The sequence below is a fragment of the Chiloscyllium punctatum genome, chromosome 25 (assembly GCF_047496795.1).
Source record: "Chiloscyllium punctatum isolate Juve2018m chromosome 25, sChiPun1.3, whole genome shotgun sequence".
Lineage (NCBI taxonomy): Eukaryota > Metazoa > Chordata > Chondrichthyes > Orectolobiformes > Hemiscylliidae > Chiloscyllium > Chiloscyllium punctatum.
Window position 1 is genome coordinate 64689862 of NC_092763.1, and position 17772 is coordinate 64707633.

Sequence of the window (17772 nt, forward strand, 5' to 3'; positions counted from 1 at the left end):
GGTGTAAAGTGGTAGTTAGCAGGTAATGTTATTGGATTAATAATCCAGAGGTCCAGGCAGATGCTGGAAGGTAAATTAATAAATCTGGAATTGAAGTCTAATCTAATGCCAACTGTGAATCTGTAGATTAGTTATCCAATGGGTTCTTGCAACAAAGTGAATTCTGCTTTCCTATCTGGATGGTTCACATGTGACTCCAGACCCACAGTAATGTGGTTGCCTCTGAAAGCCCCCTAAAATTGTCTAGCAAGCTAGTCAGCTGTATCAAACTGGTAGAAGGCCTGAAAGAAAGGAATGAAAATGGCCACACTGACTGGCATTATTCCAGGTGAACAGGAAATGGTAGCAGCAAGCCCTTGGCTATCTTTTCTGACTAACGTTTGGGACTTGTGCCAGAATTGGTTGAGCTGTCCTACAGAGCAATCAAACAGCAGCTTGATGTTATCTGTAGGATGGGATTCCTTGTGTGTGATTGTATCCAAAACATCATGGCCGTCCCTGCAACTGTCCTGCCGCCAGTATAACCCATCAGAATTGAAGACATGTTCAGTCAAAAGGGCTTTGCCACAAGAGTCCTCAACATTGACACCAGGCCCCATGAAGTTACATAGCACTGGGGCATGAAAACCTGCTGGATACCACCCACCATCTACCTTCGGCTAATGAGTCTCCATATTGAAAACAACTGGAAAGAGTGTGAGGGTGACAAGGGCACAGCATGTACTCTGGGTTGAGGACATCAATGTTTATCATTGGGGTTGGTTCAGTAGCAACTATTTGAAGATGACACAAAGATAAGGAAATTATATTGTAAACAGGATGTAATGAAGTACCAGCAAATAACTAAAGAAAGCTAATGGAATGCTGTCTTTTATCACAAGAACTGACCATTGAAGGGCAAATTTTACATTTCAGCTATACATAGGAGTTGGCCAAATCCTAAAAGTGTATCCAGGTAAGTGGTGAAAAAACCAACAAGAGGAAAAATCTTAGCATGATCTCATCCTTACTGATCTACCTTTCATAGATACATCTGTCCATAACAGGAGTAACATTGCACACTTCTTGTAGAGATTATCCCATTTTTATATTCAATATACTCTTCCGTCATGTAGGACCACTGAGGTAAATGGGACAGATTTCTATTTAAGAACTCAAAAAAAACACAATTCTGAGGCACTGTGAACTATCAGAAGTAGATTTGTATTCAACTACAAATCTGTAATCTCATGCGCTAGCCCACCTCCCCCTATCACTTGCTCAGCAGTAGCCTGTTCATTGGCATTTAGTTTGCATTCCACTACGGTCACATCATTACAGCATAGATGCAAGTATAGCTGAACTCCCAATGAAGAGATGAGGTGAGAATATCCTTCACAGTAAGGCAACATTTTACAGACTGTGACATCAAGGAGCCCTAGCAAAACTGGTATAAATGGGTATCAGTGGGACAGCTCTGAAAACTGTTGGTTCGTTTGGAATAATACTTTGTGAAGAGGTCAGGGAAGGAAGGAAATCATTGTGGTTATTGGAGGTTAATCACCCCAATTCCAGTCATTGCTGCAGAAACCTTTCAGGTAAGTATCCAAGGTCCAAATGTCTGCTTCTTCAATGAACATCCTTCCACCATAAGGTCAGAAGTTGGGATGTTCACTGGTGGCTGTAAATTGTTCAGTTGCAAACGATCATGCTGAAGCTGTCCATGTCCATATTCAGCAGGACCTGAAAAATATCCGGGCATAGTTTGGTAATATTTGTGCCATAGAAGTACCAAGCAACCATCATCTTCAATGAGAGAATCTATCCATCAGCCTTGAACATTCAGTTGTATTGCCATTGTTGAATTCCTCATAATTAGCATTCTATGCATTACCATTGACCAGAAACTGAACTGGTTTGGCCATATGAGTGCCGTGGATGTAAAAACCAGGTGGAGGCTAGGATTTCCAGGACAAATGACTTCCCATACCCTGTCCACCATTTAAAAGGCACAGATCAGGAGAGTGATGGAACACTTTCCATTTCCGGGATGGTTGTAGCACACCACCCAGGACAAAGAGCCGAGACCCCATCCATTACCTTTAACATTCATTCTCTTCACCATTGATGCAGAAACCTGCTACGGTTCATTTGACAAGACCTTCCAAACGTGATCGGTACCACCTTAAAAGACAAGGGCAGCAGAGATGTGTGCAGTACCACCTGCAAGTTCTCCTCCAAGCCACTACTGTTCTGACTCTTTATCACAGGTTAAAAATCATGGGACTCCTGTCCTAACAGTATTACATGTGTACCTGACTTTCCTGGATTGCAAGTTTGTTATCACCACCTCAAGGGCAATTGGGATGTGCAATAATTGCTGACTTAGCCAACAATGCACACATCCTGTAGGTAAACTGAAAAGAAAAGAAATCTGCTTTGTATCCTAATTAAGGAATTTTTGCACTCTTTTGGGTTTGCTATCAGTTGCTCCTTAAGTTTTTATTTTAAAGAGGTTTTTATTGTTGACGTGCCAATCGAAAGGATGTGTTTGTATTTTCTAAGTGCTAAGAAGGTCCCAAACTACTGTGCTGCAGAACAATTTCTAATTGTAACCTGTAATGCAAAGACCCAAGGTCAAGAGAGTTTGACGGTGGATAGTTTGATAATTGATTGTAGTTTACTAATAGGTAATGTTACAGAGGAGAATCCAAAGGTAAATGCTTCCATTCATGGCCGCTTTCTGGACAGTTCTCACTGTATTATGCTGTTCCATAAAGGCCCCTGAATCATCTTTTCTGTTTTTTTAACTTCAGCCATCCCTGTAATAATGTAGACTTTCAAAATTAGATATTTGCGTATTGATCTCTACATTGCAGAAGCTGAGCATCAGCTCTCTGATACTACCACCACCTATCTTCCACGTCAGTCACTGACCTCATTTAATCTAGCAACTTCTTTCACCCCCCTCCCCGACCTCCAAGCTGATAGTCCCCCAGCCCTGAACAACTCGCTTCTACCTCCTGAAAATCCACAAACAGGACTCCCCAGGCAAACCCGTTGTTTCAGCCTGCTCCTGCCCCACAGTCACAGAACTCATCTCTTCATACCTTGACTCTAGTGTTTTCTCCCTGGTCGCATCCCTGCCCACATATATCCGTAATTCCTCTGATGCTTTCTGCCAGTTTTGGAATTTCCAGTTTGCGGGCTCCAGCAGCTGCCGCTTTACCATGGATGTGTAGTCCCTTTACCCCACTAGGATGGTCTCAGGGCTCTCTGCTGCTTCCTGGAGCAAAGGCCTGAATTGGCCCCACCTACCACCACCTTCCTCCGCTTGACTGAGCTCATCCTCACCCTGAACAGCTTCTCTTTTAACTACTGTCATTTTCTTCAGGTCAGAGGGTTGGCCAAAGGTCTTAAAGGGTTGGCATAGGCCCCAGTTATGCACGTCTCTTTTTGGTACGTGGAACATTCTTTGTTCCAGTCCTGTTCTGGCTCCCACCCACAACTCTTGCTTCATTATGTTGATGATAACGTTGGTCCTGCTTCCCCTTCCCATCTGGAATTGGAAAGGTTAATCAATTTTGCTTCCAATTTCCACCATGCCTTCACTTTCACTTGGTCTACCTCTGACTCCTCCCTTCCATTCCTTAACCCCTCCATTTCCATTTCTGGGGATAGATTAGCCACTAGTAAGCACTATAAACATACCGACTCCCACAGCTACCTGGACTATACACCCTCGCAACCTGTTTCCTGTAAAGACTCCATTTCATTCTCCCAGTTCCTTCATCTCCGTCACGTATATTCAGATGAGGGCAACTTTGACAAGGGAGCCTCCGAAATGTTCACTTTTTTTCCTCAACCGTGGGCTCCCCAGCCCCATTATCGATAGGGTCCTCAGCCAGAATCTGACCCATCTCCTGCACTTTAACCCCATGCCCCTGTCTTCTCTTCTGCAATAGCGATATGGTTCCCCTTGTACTTACTATTCCATCAGCATCCACATCCAGAGGATCATCAGCTGCCTTTTCCGCCACCTCCAGCAAGATGCCACGACTAGACACGTATTCTCCTCCCATATCCATCTTCTGCAGGGGCTGTTCCCTCTGGCACAACTGGTCTATTCTTCCTTCACTCCTTAAAAAAAAACCCCACGACACCTTCCCCTGCAACCGCTGAAGGTGTAATACCTACCAATTTACCACCTCTGTGTCCAAGAGTCCAAACATACCTTTCAGGTGAAGCAGCACTTCTCACAATCTAGTCAACTGCATTCACTGCTCACAATGTGGTCTTCTCTATATTGGGAAAACTAAGTGTAGACTGGATGATCGCTTAGCAGAGCATCCACATTCTGCCTGCAGAAAAGACCCTGAGCCTCCAGTTGCCTGCCACTTTAACACACCACCCTGTTCGGTGGCCAGCATCTGTGTCTCTGGTTTGCTGCAAGCTGGAAAAACAACACCTCATTTTCCGCTTGGGGACTCTGCAGCCCTCCAGATTCTATATGGAGTTCAATAATTTTAGGACCTGAACTCCCCTCATGTCCCAGCCCCCTACCCCACACACCAGGTTTTTGTCATTACATAGTCTGTCATTGCACACTACCTATTGTTAGCCACAAACAGTCTCTGTTAACAGCTATTAACCCTCCCAGCCAGATTGGTACCGACCCCTTTGTCCAACTGTTGTTCTCTCTTTGGTTTCTGTCCTTACTTATCATTTACTCCTTACCCCCTTCCCCACCCTACCTTCTGCATATAAACCAACATTTTCCTAGCTACCATCAGTTCTGAGGAAGGGTCACCAGGCCCAAAACATTAACTGATTTCTCTTCACAGATCTGCTGAGCTTTTCCAATACTTCTGTTTTTGTTTCTAGTTTTACGGCATCTGCAGTTCTTCCGGTTTTTATTTTAGAAATTTGTTCATTCGTTTGAAGTGTACGAAACCTGAGGTTTCTTGTGAGCAGGCATTTCTGAATTGGTGGAAGAGGAGTGGTGATAAATTGGGAGGAATCCTCTTAATTGGGCAGTACCTTGATAACTGGAAGGGATAAATAGAAGGCATTTACCAAAAGAATGAAGAAGTAAATGAATTATTTATTTTTACAAGCGTGTCAGTAAATTACATAACTAATATTGGAGGCACAATCCTTAAAGGGCTCGTGGATGTGGAAAGTGAATAATATGTAGCAATGGAATTGATCAGAAAACTGTTTGAGAAAGTTTGTACAGATGACGTAATCTTTCTGTACAATTCTAAACAATCATGCTAGATTTTATTCCAACAGTGTGGAGGGTTCACACCATTCAGAGTATCAAAAGGATCCTGCAAGAGGGGTGTACTAAATTGTTTAGTTACTAATGAATTTTTTTTTTGTTTTGCACCATAGGTACTGAGGGTTCAGAAGAAGGATCAAGTGGAGATTCTCTTCTCGAGTGGTTGAATGCTTTTAGGCAAACTGGGAACACAACGAGAAGTGGTCAAAGTGGGAATCGTTCCTGGAGAGCAGTCAGTCGTACAAACCCAACAAGTGGTGATTTTAGATTCAGCTTGGAAATTAATGTCAGTCGGAGTAGAATTGACCAAAGTGCTGAAATGGAAAGTGAGCAACCTATGGACACTTCAAATGTGGAAGCGACAGTACCTGCGGCAGAAGAAGCAGTGACACCAGTACCATCCGGAAATACAAGTGCACCCTCACCAACAGCAACGCAACCATCACCACCTGTAACAGATCCACCAATGGCTATGGCAGAAGATGATGTTCAGAGTGAACCTGAAAGATCTGCTTCCACTGGAACAAGACGAAGTCGAGGACCAAGTGGAGAGCTATCTTATGAAAACAGATATGAACTTTTGAGACATGAGCTTGAAACCCAAGCTCAACATCAAGGTCGCCCAAGAAGTGGTAGAAGTAGGAGTCCAGAGCGCCGGAGGTCATCTAGAACGAGGAGCAATCGAAGTCGGTCACCCTTGCATCAAGTCAGTGAGGGGACGAGTAGATCACGACGTCAGGGACTTTCCCAGAGGTCTGATAGATCTGTTTCAGAAAGTGGAACAGAAGGAAGTTCCAGAACTAGACAGCATGTCATGTCCAGACAGAGTCGGGTTGGAGATGGGGTGCAGTCTGAAATAACAAATCATGTTCCTGTTCTTGAGCCAAATGAACCTAGAGAGACTTCCCAGGAAGCTGCTGACTCTTCAGAAGCCGTCGTCAGTGATCCCTCTGTAGCTGGGCGCCGACCACCGACCATTATGTTAGACCTGCAAGTGAGAAGGGTGAGACCTGGTGAAAATGCAGATAGAGATAGCATAGCTAACAGGACCCGGTCACGATCCCAAACATCCGACAACACTGTTGTATATGAAAGTGAGCGGGGTGGCCTCAGGCGCACATTCTCCCGCTCTGAACGAGCAGGGGTGCGAACTTATGTCAGCACCATTCGTATTCCTTTTCGCAGGATATCTGATTCAGGTCTTGGAGAGGCTGCCTCAGTTGCCCTCCAAACAATACTACGCCGGATAATGATGGGTGGGGAACTGAGTTCCTTTGTGGACAGTGACAGCGATTCTGAATCTAGCAACAGGGGCCAAAGTCAAGTGCAGGATGTTTCTGAATCGCAAGACAGTATAAATGAATCCCCAGGCATGGCTTCTGAAGGCAGAACGGGTGAGCAACAGGCAGGGGAGCAGCGGAATGGCAGTGAAACAGATAGCATAACTGGAGCTAGGAGAAGAGAAGGTCAGCAATCTCGAGGCTTATTTGGTCTTGAAGAAAGTGGTACTTTGCCCATACTTAGGCTTGCTCATTTCTTTCTGCTCAATGATGAAGATGAGGACGATCAGCCCAGGGGACTGACTAAAGAGCAGATTGATAACCTGTCCACGAGAAATTTTGGAGAAAGTGATGCGATTAAAACCTGCAGTGTGTGTATTAGTGAATACACAGCAGGAAACAAGCTGCGCAAGCTACCCTGCTCTCACGAATATCACGTTCATTGTATCGATCGCTGGCTGTCCGAAAACTCCACATGTCCCATTTGCCGTCAGGCTGTTTTAGTTCGCACCACTGGTGAAAGTGTTGGCTAGGGTACAACCTCCATCGGTTTGTGCTCCAGTATTGATGTAACGTAGAATTAGCTAGCTGTACCAAACAGTGAACCATATAAAATTGTACTTCAGAATGTAGTGGGGAAATTCAAAATAGCCATACCTAATACGTTTACCTGGTCTATCCTTTGTGTAAGGAAAGGCTTTTCTCTTTTTGCTAATCTTTAGTGAGGATTTGGGCACTTCTTAAATTCCTTCATTTGTGAGTGTGCAACATTGCACTGTTTAAAGACAGGAAATTTTACCATGCTTCGAAACTAACTAGCGATCCTGCATTTAGGACACAGCTTCTGATATTTGTGTGTGTGTTGGTGTAACCTATTTTAAGGATGTGTTCTTAGCATGGTAAATAAGTAACTTAACCTTTAATGCTTTGCTGCATCCTTCACTCGTTTTCTAAAAGTTAAATTCTTGCCCTGATTTCTTTCATGTTTGTGCTTCATTTGGGTTAGCTATATTGACTTTCAAGGTTTTCATTTTTTGTAATTTTTTGATCAATGACATTTCCTTTTCTGATGTATGATTTATGTGCACACTTAGTGTATTTTAGCAATTCAGGATATTTGTTCACGGTTCATTGCAGGATTTGTGTACTTACGAAGAAATTGGTCACTTTAAAATAAAAAATTTGCAATGTAAATTGTCACTACTCGTAAAAAACTGTCTAATTTACTGAACATCTTTAATGGACAGATTGCCTTATTCTACAATATATATCAAGTCTATGGGACAAATTGGAGACATACAGTTAAGTCTTCGGTGCAGTGGAGTTATTTATTATCCTTTTTTTTTAAAAAAACTCAAATGTATTTCCACCTTTTTATGGAGTTACTCTGGGCCTCCCTTTTATTGATTTTTGCCTTTCCACCTTTCATCTCCAGGTTTTTAAGAATATTTTAAAGTGTGGAATGGCCCACTAGTCCAATGATGCAGGCTTGCACTTTTGCCTTTGGGAAACTGGCTGTTTTTGATTTCTCTACAGTCAATTGGAATAGCAGCAGAACTGTGGATGCGCTAGCCGCTGGCCGCATTTCTGCCACTTTCCGAAACTGAGCTATGTAATCTGTGCCTAATAAAAGACCTGTGACTTCACAGCTTGCCGCTTAAATGACATTTTGGTATTATTGCAACCCTAAAGCAGTATGTCTGTGGGCAGGCTGTGTGGCACTGCTCTGAAATCCTGATGGAATATTGGTGACTTCTGTACTTGCAGATCTGGTCTGCAAGCAGTGTAAGCTCCAGTGTTCAGTCAGATGAAAATGTTGCATTTATAGGATGTATGGGGAAGGATGTTGCAGTGTGATAAGACACACTGGAAATTGCAGTTTTGTAACCATGAAATTAAAATATTGCAGTTGTAATATAACTGATGTAACTGAATTGAAGAATCATAGGGCTTTTTTTTTAGGGAGGATAGCTGTTTTTCTTGGATACGTATGCACAGGATAATGGAAAGTAATGTCCTTACTTATTGTGTTGCCTATCCTGATGTGTATTGAAGACCCATTTTTGTACAAAAATGACAAGATATTAATGGTGTCCTGTATAAATTTTAAATGCCAATATTGTAATGTGCATTTGCATTACCAAAATAGTTTAGTTCCACAGAACAAATGTTATTAGAAAAGAATGATGCTATGATACAAAATAGGAATCCCACAGACTGTGATCAATCCTGCATAAGGCGAACTGTATAATAAAGATTCAAAGCAAATTAGGAGACATATGCTTTAAGAAGTCCAGGGAGAGTTCTTCCTTCAGCTGCAGGAGTCCTACCAAAGTGCATATACTTTGGTTTACTGTACAGGGCTTGTTTAAAGTGATTTAGTTTATTTATGTAATCTGTTGTACCAATTTTTGTAAATTAGTAACTGAGTTTTCATGCAAAATTGCAAGTTTTATTATCCAGTCATCATTGAACTTTTCTGGGAGAAGAAACATCAAATGCAAATAGGCATTATCTTTTGACATTGACCATTTTGAAGAGTTGGGTTATTCATAAATGTTAATAAAATATTGCACGAGAAAACAACTGGCATGGTTTGTCTGAGATTTATTCTTTTTGCTTTCTTGCTTCTTTTGATTTTGGACTTCTGTTTGGATCACCAGTTATTCATGAACTAATTTGTCTCAATATTACTGTTGTTAAATCTCTCAACACTATTCATGTTCCAGAACATTGCACATTTAATCTTTGCATTTATGCGTTAATTAAAGAACCTTTTTTAAGGTTTTTGTGAGATCAACATTAATCATCAACTGAGCAATTTTATTGCAATGCTTTTTTTTCATCTTACAAGATTAACGTTAAGATACACTAAGCTAACTGCAAAGAGAGAGTTAAAAATCTCTCAACACCAGGTTATAATCCAACAGGTTTAATTGGAAGCACGCTAGCTTTCAGAGCGACGTTCCTTCATCAAGTGATCATCTGATGAAGGAGCGGCGCTCCGAAAGCGAGTGTGCTTCCAATTAAACCTGTTGGACTATAACCTGGTGTTGTCATTTTTAACTTTGTGCACCCATAGTCCAACACTGGCATCTCCAAATCATGCAAGAAGAGAGACATCAAAATAGCCATAGAGTATTACAACATGGAAACAGGACCTACAGCCCATTGCATTCGTGCTACTAATGGAGCACCTAACTACTCTGGTTGCATTTCCCAGCCCTTGGTCGAGGATCCTGTATGCTATGATGTTTCAAGTCTTTATCTAAATGTCATAATGATTCCTGCGTCTACCATCCTTTGAGTCCAAAATACCTACCACATCAGAGAAAAGAAATTCTCCTAAAATTCTTCCAAATCTCTTGTCTGTTATCTTAAATCTGTGCCCTCCGATAATTGTTCCCTGTGTTCAGGGGAAAGGTTTATACTCATTCTATGCTGTTCATAATTTTGTATATCTCAATTGGATTAATGTTTGAGTTTTTAACTGAAGTGCGAATGTCATCCTCTGCCTGTTACATGCCTAGTTGTTAGAAGGCAGACATTGTGACAATTAACCACAATTTACTAGAACAGTTGGAAGTAAAGGCGATTTATAGAGTTTCTTCAGTGTTTTTAATCATTAGTGGGTTGAATGTGTTGCTGGCAAGCTGGTATTTATTTGATGAAAGAATAAATAAATAAATAAATATTCTGCCTTCTTGAGCTGCTATAGACCATCACGTGTAGCTACACCTACAGTGCTTTAAGATGTAAGTTTCAAAATGTTGACACTTGAAATAGTTCCATATCTGAATGGTATGTGACTTGGAGGCAAACTTGCACATGGTACTGTTCCCATGCCGCCTTTATGCAATGGATGTGGGGGTCCTCATTCAAAGATGCAATTTTGAACTGTGTAAACAATTCCAGAATCTATTTATTGGTGTTTTTGCAAATTACAGTGCAAGGCAATAATTTCAAATTCTAAACATTTTCAAATCTGCCTTTAAGTTTTTTTAAATTATTCCAGGTAATATTTTCTTTTAAAATAAAGATGGCTACGTATTATAAAAATAGAGCAACTGAGGGGAAATAAAAGGTATAGGTGTGAATGTATGATGGAGCATTTTTGTGCTAATTGTTGCCTCAAATTTGTTTCTACCTCCTTTGTAATAGATTAATTAATCATGTCTTGCATGAAGTTAGCAGACATTATGCTGCATCCATTTTGGTGAAGTTGCCTTGTAAGCCTGCCTGATATTAAACTAATGTAAATTACATCTGTGTAGAGATCCAGTGTTAGAGGAAAATCCATTTGGTGGTGGTTAACTTCGTAAATCACTCAGTAAAGCTCAAATGTACTGCACTAAGTGGTGAAATTTGCTTGTACGTGATTCTGGATAGTCTGAAACACAACAATAAAAAATATCAAGTATTCCTTTTAATGAACACATTCATACTGTATATATGTCAATAAAGTTCTCATTATCTTCAGTAAAAAAATAGCTTTGGATCATAGCTTTGCACATTCAGCAGTGCCAACGTTGATTCAAGTGTTCAGAAAAATGGTGAATTCTTTCGCTTAATGTGGTTTAACTCTACAGGTTAGTGTAATTTATGAAAGGTGCTAAATAGTTGCATTTATTCAAATTCCCTGTCTGTGTAGGAAGTATTTTACTTGAACATCTGCAATTGAATTAGGATTACAGAGCAGGAGAAAGAATGAATGGGTACATTGTGCATCTTTCTTTAGTTTTGTCTGTTGACATTGAGAAAGTTACTGTCTGGATTAGAGCCCAGGGGTATTACCATTTCTACTTGATTTGTGATGTAACTTGCTGGAAAAGTTAATCATGTCACCGTGAAAAGCAGCGGAATATCAATAACAAAGGATATCTTCTGAAACAGTGGAATTTAAATATTGAGAGAACAAGAATCACTGGGAGAGTGAATTATTGAGAAATAAAATCTAAAAAAGACAAATTAGGTTAATGGCAAGGAAAAGACAAAGTTTTTCCCCATTTTAATAAAATTGCATTTTTTTAATTGTCTGCATGTATAAATGAGATTGAATTAGGAACATCTTAAATTCTTCAGTCTGAGAAGATTTGAATTTAATTAAATGTGATTTTTTAAAATGTCGTCTTTTGTCTTGGAAGTTATTAAATTCAATTGGGTGAAAAGGGCAAGATGTCTTGTGCAGACTAGCCTATCTTGAACGGCACGTTTAGTGATTTTTTTAAATCAAAGTGTATCCCATAATGTATTTTTCTCTTGTCCAGTGAGATTTGATTATAGAAGTAATGTGAGGTATTAATCTCTAATCCTGACTTTGTTCTGAACCACCGTAATTCATTCAAAATTGCTAGTCGGTATATTTTGTCAGTTTAGCTGTAGCAGCATTGTCCATGTGATTAAAGGTCTTTGATACTTCAAAGCAAAAGCTGTTAATGGTAATATACTGGAAAGATTGTAGTATAACTTATTGAACGATGAATATGTTGGTGGAAGAAAGCACCTCATATTTTAAAAATTAGAAGTATCTCAGACAAAAAACATTGGTTTTACACAATTGGGAGAACAAAGGTATTAAATAGAAAATGGCATTTAGTAAGTTTGCAATGCTATTTCCCAAAGAAGCTTGGCTGGAATGCTTATGTAGTGACCCACTATAACATAATGATCAATGTAATCTTAACTAGAAAATGGCTGCACTCATGATCCAAATGTTCTAAAATAAATGCTCATTTTAAATTAGAATATGGCAATGAAGTTAGAAAAAGGTCTTGTGAAATCTTATACAGTCAGAGTCTGCAAATCATTGATAAAGGGGAATAGTGATATAACATTTACAGAAATTTTGTTTTAAAGTGACAGATATGGATATTTTTCATTTTTAAATTTATCTCTGCATTTATAACAGCTGTCATTGTAAATATATGCGCAATATCTCCATTGGGGAAGGTACTGTGGCATGTGGGATGTTTACAGCAGTATCTATTATAAGCGTACACAAATGTCCGTTAAAAATATGCACAAAATATTGCTAGGGTATGCACAGAAATGTATGATTGTAATGTAGCAGATATAGATCGGTTCTTGTGGACTAAGACTTCCCAATATGCTCATGTACTGCTTATAAGCTATTAAGTTAATTTATTTTAAAATTTGTATTTTTTAAAATTTTAAAAACTTTTGCATTAAGGTGCTAAGTTCAGAAATATACATTATCTATATACTTGTTCATATGTTGTGCTAGTACTCAGATTTAAGTAAATATAATACACACACGGCCAAGGTCCACTACTATCATTTGGATGATGGTGTTGTGATTAGCAATGGTGTCTGTGATCTCTCTAGGCTGTCTGTCTGTTTCCTTGCGCTCTCGCCTCATTTATTAGATCCTCTTTCGTAATTAGTCATGCTTCACGATTCACCCCTTTATTTTAACTTCATTTGCTGTGCATTTGTACTTGCCTCTTGATTGCATTAGTAACACTTGCATTCCGAGTCGACACATTGTCTAAACTGACAGATCAGAGTTGTTCTCAGCATTGTATTTGAAATCTGTTCTCAGGTCTGTTCTTTGAACTAATTGCTTCCAGTGTGCTCTGGGAATTCTTTTATTTTCAGTATTACATTCTTAAATATTTCATCACGAATGTTGACTGTTTTAATTCAAAAAAAAATTATAGATTGCTACATACAGTAAAAGAAGCCTCTGAGCATGTAAATAAACTCAAGCTATTTTTTCAGATGTACAGAATATCATTTGGCATTGCAGTCACACAGGTCAGTGGTCTGTTTTGCACACTGTAGGAATACTCTCGTAAAACTGCAAATTTTTTTAGAAGTGAAACTGACTCTTGTTTTCAAAATCTGTTTGCAGTGTCCAAAAGAGTTCACATTCATACGGTTAATTTGATCCATAGGCAAAAAAAAACTTTTTACAGGATGCTGTATAATCTGGAATGCAAATAATTTTTTAAAAGTTGTGTATTCCACCCTTTGAGAGTGAAGTATAAAGGCATGTTTGGAACCGCATGTTTAACTGAAATGTTTCTCCCTCAAGATTTTGGGCAATCAACACTGGGAAGGAGTAACACAGGGTTTTGCAACACCTTTCGTACCAACCAATCCATAATCGTAAACTAAACTAGTCCCACCTGCCTGCTGTTGACCCATCTCCCACCAAATTTTTGCAATTCACGTACCCAGGTGAAAGCGCGGACTGCAGATGCTGGAGATCAGAGTCGAAGACTGTGTTGCTGGAAAAGCACAGCCGATCAGGCAGCATCCAAGGAGTAGGCAAATCGGTGTTTTGGGCATAAGTCCTGCATCATGAATGAGGCTTGTGGGCTAAGGGGGCTGAGAGGAGGTGGTAGCTGAGAATGCGATAGGCAGATGAAGGTGAGGGTGAAAGTACCTATTCATGTACCTATCCAAATGTCTTTTAAATGTTGTAATTGCATTTGCATCCACCACTTTCTAAGGATGTTCATAATAACATGTGAACCACCCTCTGTAAAAAAAAAAAAAATTGCTTCACTGGTCTATTTTAAATCTATCTCCTCTCACTTTACAAAAGTGCCCCCTAGTTTTAAAAGCCCCATCCTGGGGAAAAGACAGCTGCTATTTATCTATACCTCTCACTATAAACCATACTAGTGTTTTACTTTCCAGCCCAATAGAACTAAGAGCAGTGTCCATGTGCCAAACTTGAGGCTTTTGTGGTGTGATGATAGGCCAGAAGACTTAAGAGCTTATCTGCCCCAGGCATGAGTGATAGTATGTCTGAGCGGGTTAATTAGCATAAGTGTTCGTCTGATGAAATCAATTGTTGAACAGAACCTTCAACCATGGCGGGCAAAGGTTTATTGTGAATCAGTAACATGTTCATGCATGAGTGAAATATTGATGAGATTTTAAAAATTAAGCAAGCACCACTGCTTGATCTTGTGACGTCAGGAGCAAGATTTTAATGGCCCTTTGAGGAAAGATCATGACTTAAGGATAATTTATAATGAGGGAAATTGAGTGTTGTTTGTGATTTTTTTTAAAATTGAGCTTTTCTCCCAAAGATGGGGAAATTGTTTTGTATCATTTAGAAGTAACACCAAACAATTAACTCAATTTGGATATGCATTGTATCCTACCCTGATGGTCACTAGAAAGAAACTGCGATTGCTGCATAAGATGATTCACATGTTGCCCTGACTTGCTCATTATGTATTGCTTTTGTAAATTTGTTTTGTTTTTTTTAAATTCTGTAGATTATTTCCACTTAAATGATTTGCTTTGTTCAGAAGCTTGGGCTGTACCTCATTAGGTGATTGAGGGTAACTAAATGGTGCTGACAACATAGACTTGGAATGTTATCAGGTTGATTCCTAGGATGGCAGGACTGATATGGAAAGACTTCATGATTAGGACTATAATCAGTGTCGAGAGTGTGGTGCTGGAAAAGCACAACAGGTCAGGCAGCATCCGAGGAGCAGGAAAATTGACGTTTCAGGCAAAAGCCCTTCATCAGGAATGAGCCTTGGCGGGGGTGGGGAGATAAATGGGAGGGGTTGGGGATGGGTGGAAGATAGCTGGGAGTGGAACTATATTCACTGGAGCAGAATGAGGTGTCTCATAGAAGCACAAAAATTGCTAACAGGACTGGACAGCGCAGTCGCAGGCACGATGTTCCTGACGACTGAGTCATAGTCATAGCGATGTACAGCACCGAAACAGACCCTTCGGTCCAAGACTGGTCATAGAAGAGCTAATAGTTAAGGAGCAATGGGCGAAGGGGTTAGTTATAATGCTTCAAATCCTCTCGAAATGGACGTTACTGTGACTGGTAGCCTGTGCTTTGCAAATAACATGCAATGTGAATGTGAATCCAGCACTGACTGGGTGTGACATTCAGTAATTACCAAGCAAACTTGTGTTAATTTTTTTGTGTGTGCAGTGCCTTGTACTTCATCCTAATGCTACTTATATTGTTGCTGCTGATATGATGCTGTTGTTGCCATGGTCACAGTTGAATGTATGCTTGCTGGTTCCAAGCCACGGAGCGTTCCTCAGACACGTAAAACAAAAATAAATAAAAGACCTCCTGGCTAGGAAAGCAGCTACAATTTGTAAATAGCAACCATTGTACAGTTCCTGTTAGACAAGATAAAAACCCCAAAGAATTGCGGATGCCGGAAATCAGAAACGAAAACAAAAATTGATGGAAAAGCTCAGCAGTTCTGGTAACATTTCTGGAGAGAAATCCGAGTTAATGTTTTGGGTCCTTTGGATCTCTCCATTTCTGAGGAAGGGTTACTGGACTATAAATGTTCACTGAGTTCTTTCCAAAGATACTGCCAGACCTGCTGAGCTTTTCCAACAATTTGGTTCCAGTTAAGCAAGGTTGTGCCACAAGATGGAGTCCTGACAATGCTAATGGTGCATTCAGTTTCAAAGACACAAACTTCAGAATCAAATAGCTGAAAGATTACTCTTTTATTAGCATAATTTTAGTTTCTTGGAGACAGAATTCCATGTGGTCCCATGGTCAAGACTCCAGCATTGCAAATGTATCTCATAGCGGCTGCCCACATGAACACAGGTGCAGAGGATGTTTAATTCTCAGTGAAACATTTGAAAGAATGCCGTATAGGAGATGCCTCAGAAGGTTGCATGTTACAGTGCAGCTGGTATTCTTCTGCTGTGGATCGAAAACTGCTTGAAAAAGAAAACCAATGTGTTGGTTTTTGCCAACTGCTGTTGCAGACATCTTCGTCATTACAGTCTCCCATACTTGCCGTGGTTTGTGCATTCCTTGTTGCATGGGCAAAGGTGGGTGATTTAGATTTTAATTCTATACAACATCTATGTACAATCATGAGCATAATAACAAACAGTATTTGAAGTATTGAGTGAATTCCTTCAATGGACTGTGGTGATCATAGATTTTAATTCTAAGATCATGTTACAGTTGGAGTCCCTACAGTCCTACAAATCTCAAATTACTTCTTGTCAAATGACACTCCGTGTATAGGCTCAACTGAGTTGCTATATTTTTGGCACAAGTCCCTCCTGGGAATATATTGACAGCTAAAGGTTGGACTGTTGCTCCATCAAAGTTTCTGGTTATGACAGTAAAGCGGGAGAATCCCATTGAAGTTTACGATCTGAGCATTAATGAAGCTCGGAAAAACATCCCACCAAGCCATGCCTATTCCAGAGAGTCAGGTACTCTTGAAATTCTCTTCAACTTTTGAAACATTACCTGATTGTGTAATATCCCAGATCACCTAGTCTCCATGTGGCAAAGAATGCTCATTGTAATGTCTATTTTCCACTCATGTGGTGTTTTCTCAGCTGGCCACAGTTGGCACCTTACGGTATTTATCACCTCTCCCGGTCTGTTATATTGGGTAACAGTTGTTAAGGTAGTTCATGGTCAGTGATGCTTCCTTGTCTTTACCTTGGGCTCATCTGGTGATGATATGTAGAGGATAGAGCACTGTAGAGTACTTGGGTAACTAGATAGCAATAGTTCTGTACAACTCCCTTCAGCTTTATGGAAAATGAACAATCGATATATGGATCATTGACCAAATTATTCCTGTTGAAGGCCCTTATTTGTACCCATTGCCCATGGCACAACAATCATGCATGGTGTCTTCTATATAACAAGTAGCCTACGGCTCCAAATAAAACCTTTATCTTTTTGTAGTTCATTGGATTGAACTGTGGAGTTGACGTCTTTGATAGAATGGGGCATTGAGTCTCTCCTCATCAGTGATTCTACAAACCACACTTGGAGTGTGGTCAACCAGTAATTTAACAAGACTATGTAATAATCTGCATTTTTCTTCAGAAGGGACTTAAACATCTGCCCCCCCCCCCCCCCACATTAGGTTTCCCCATTTGACTTTGGTTGGGTACCACAGTAATAATGAAATGTTCATTTCAAATCCAGAGCTGGCTGAAAAGTCACCTTTGAGGGAAGTCTTGATTTTGAATAGCATATACTTTTACTATTTGGCACCCTTTGTACCACAGCAATGTTTCAGTAGTTTATTTGTCTGGAAGTCTTTTAAACGCTGTAATACTGGAATAAATTCATTAAAGTTTAAAGTTCTATTAACTACCTGTTTGGTAGTGATTTACTGCTTCCAAGCTTTGTAAAATCTGATCCTTTTCATTACAGTATATTTTTCTCACTGTCACTGCTTTCCCACCTTCTTCATGGTCAAAACT

The 17772-nt window shown here is 40.0% G+C and overlaps 1 protein-coding gene across 2 annotated transcripts in view; it reads left to right on the forward strand.

The window, feature by feature from the left end:
• rlim (ring finger protein, LIM domain interacting) overlaps window positions 1-9129 on the forward strand; it is a 55454-nt gene extending 46325 nt beyond the window's left edge. For both annotated transcript variants that reach the window (XM_072595433.1, XM_072595434.1), the window contains exon 4: window positions 5377-9129. In XM_072595433.1, the coding sequence (XP_072451534.1) occupies window positions 5377-7076 (1700 nt within the window). In that variant the 3' untranslated portion in view covers window positions 7077-9129. The remainder of the gene's footprint in view (window positions 1-5376) is intronic.
• The last annotated feature ends 8643 nt before the right edge of the window (window positions 9130-17772 follow it).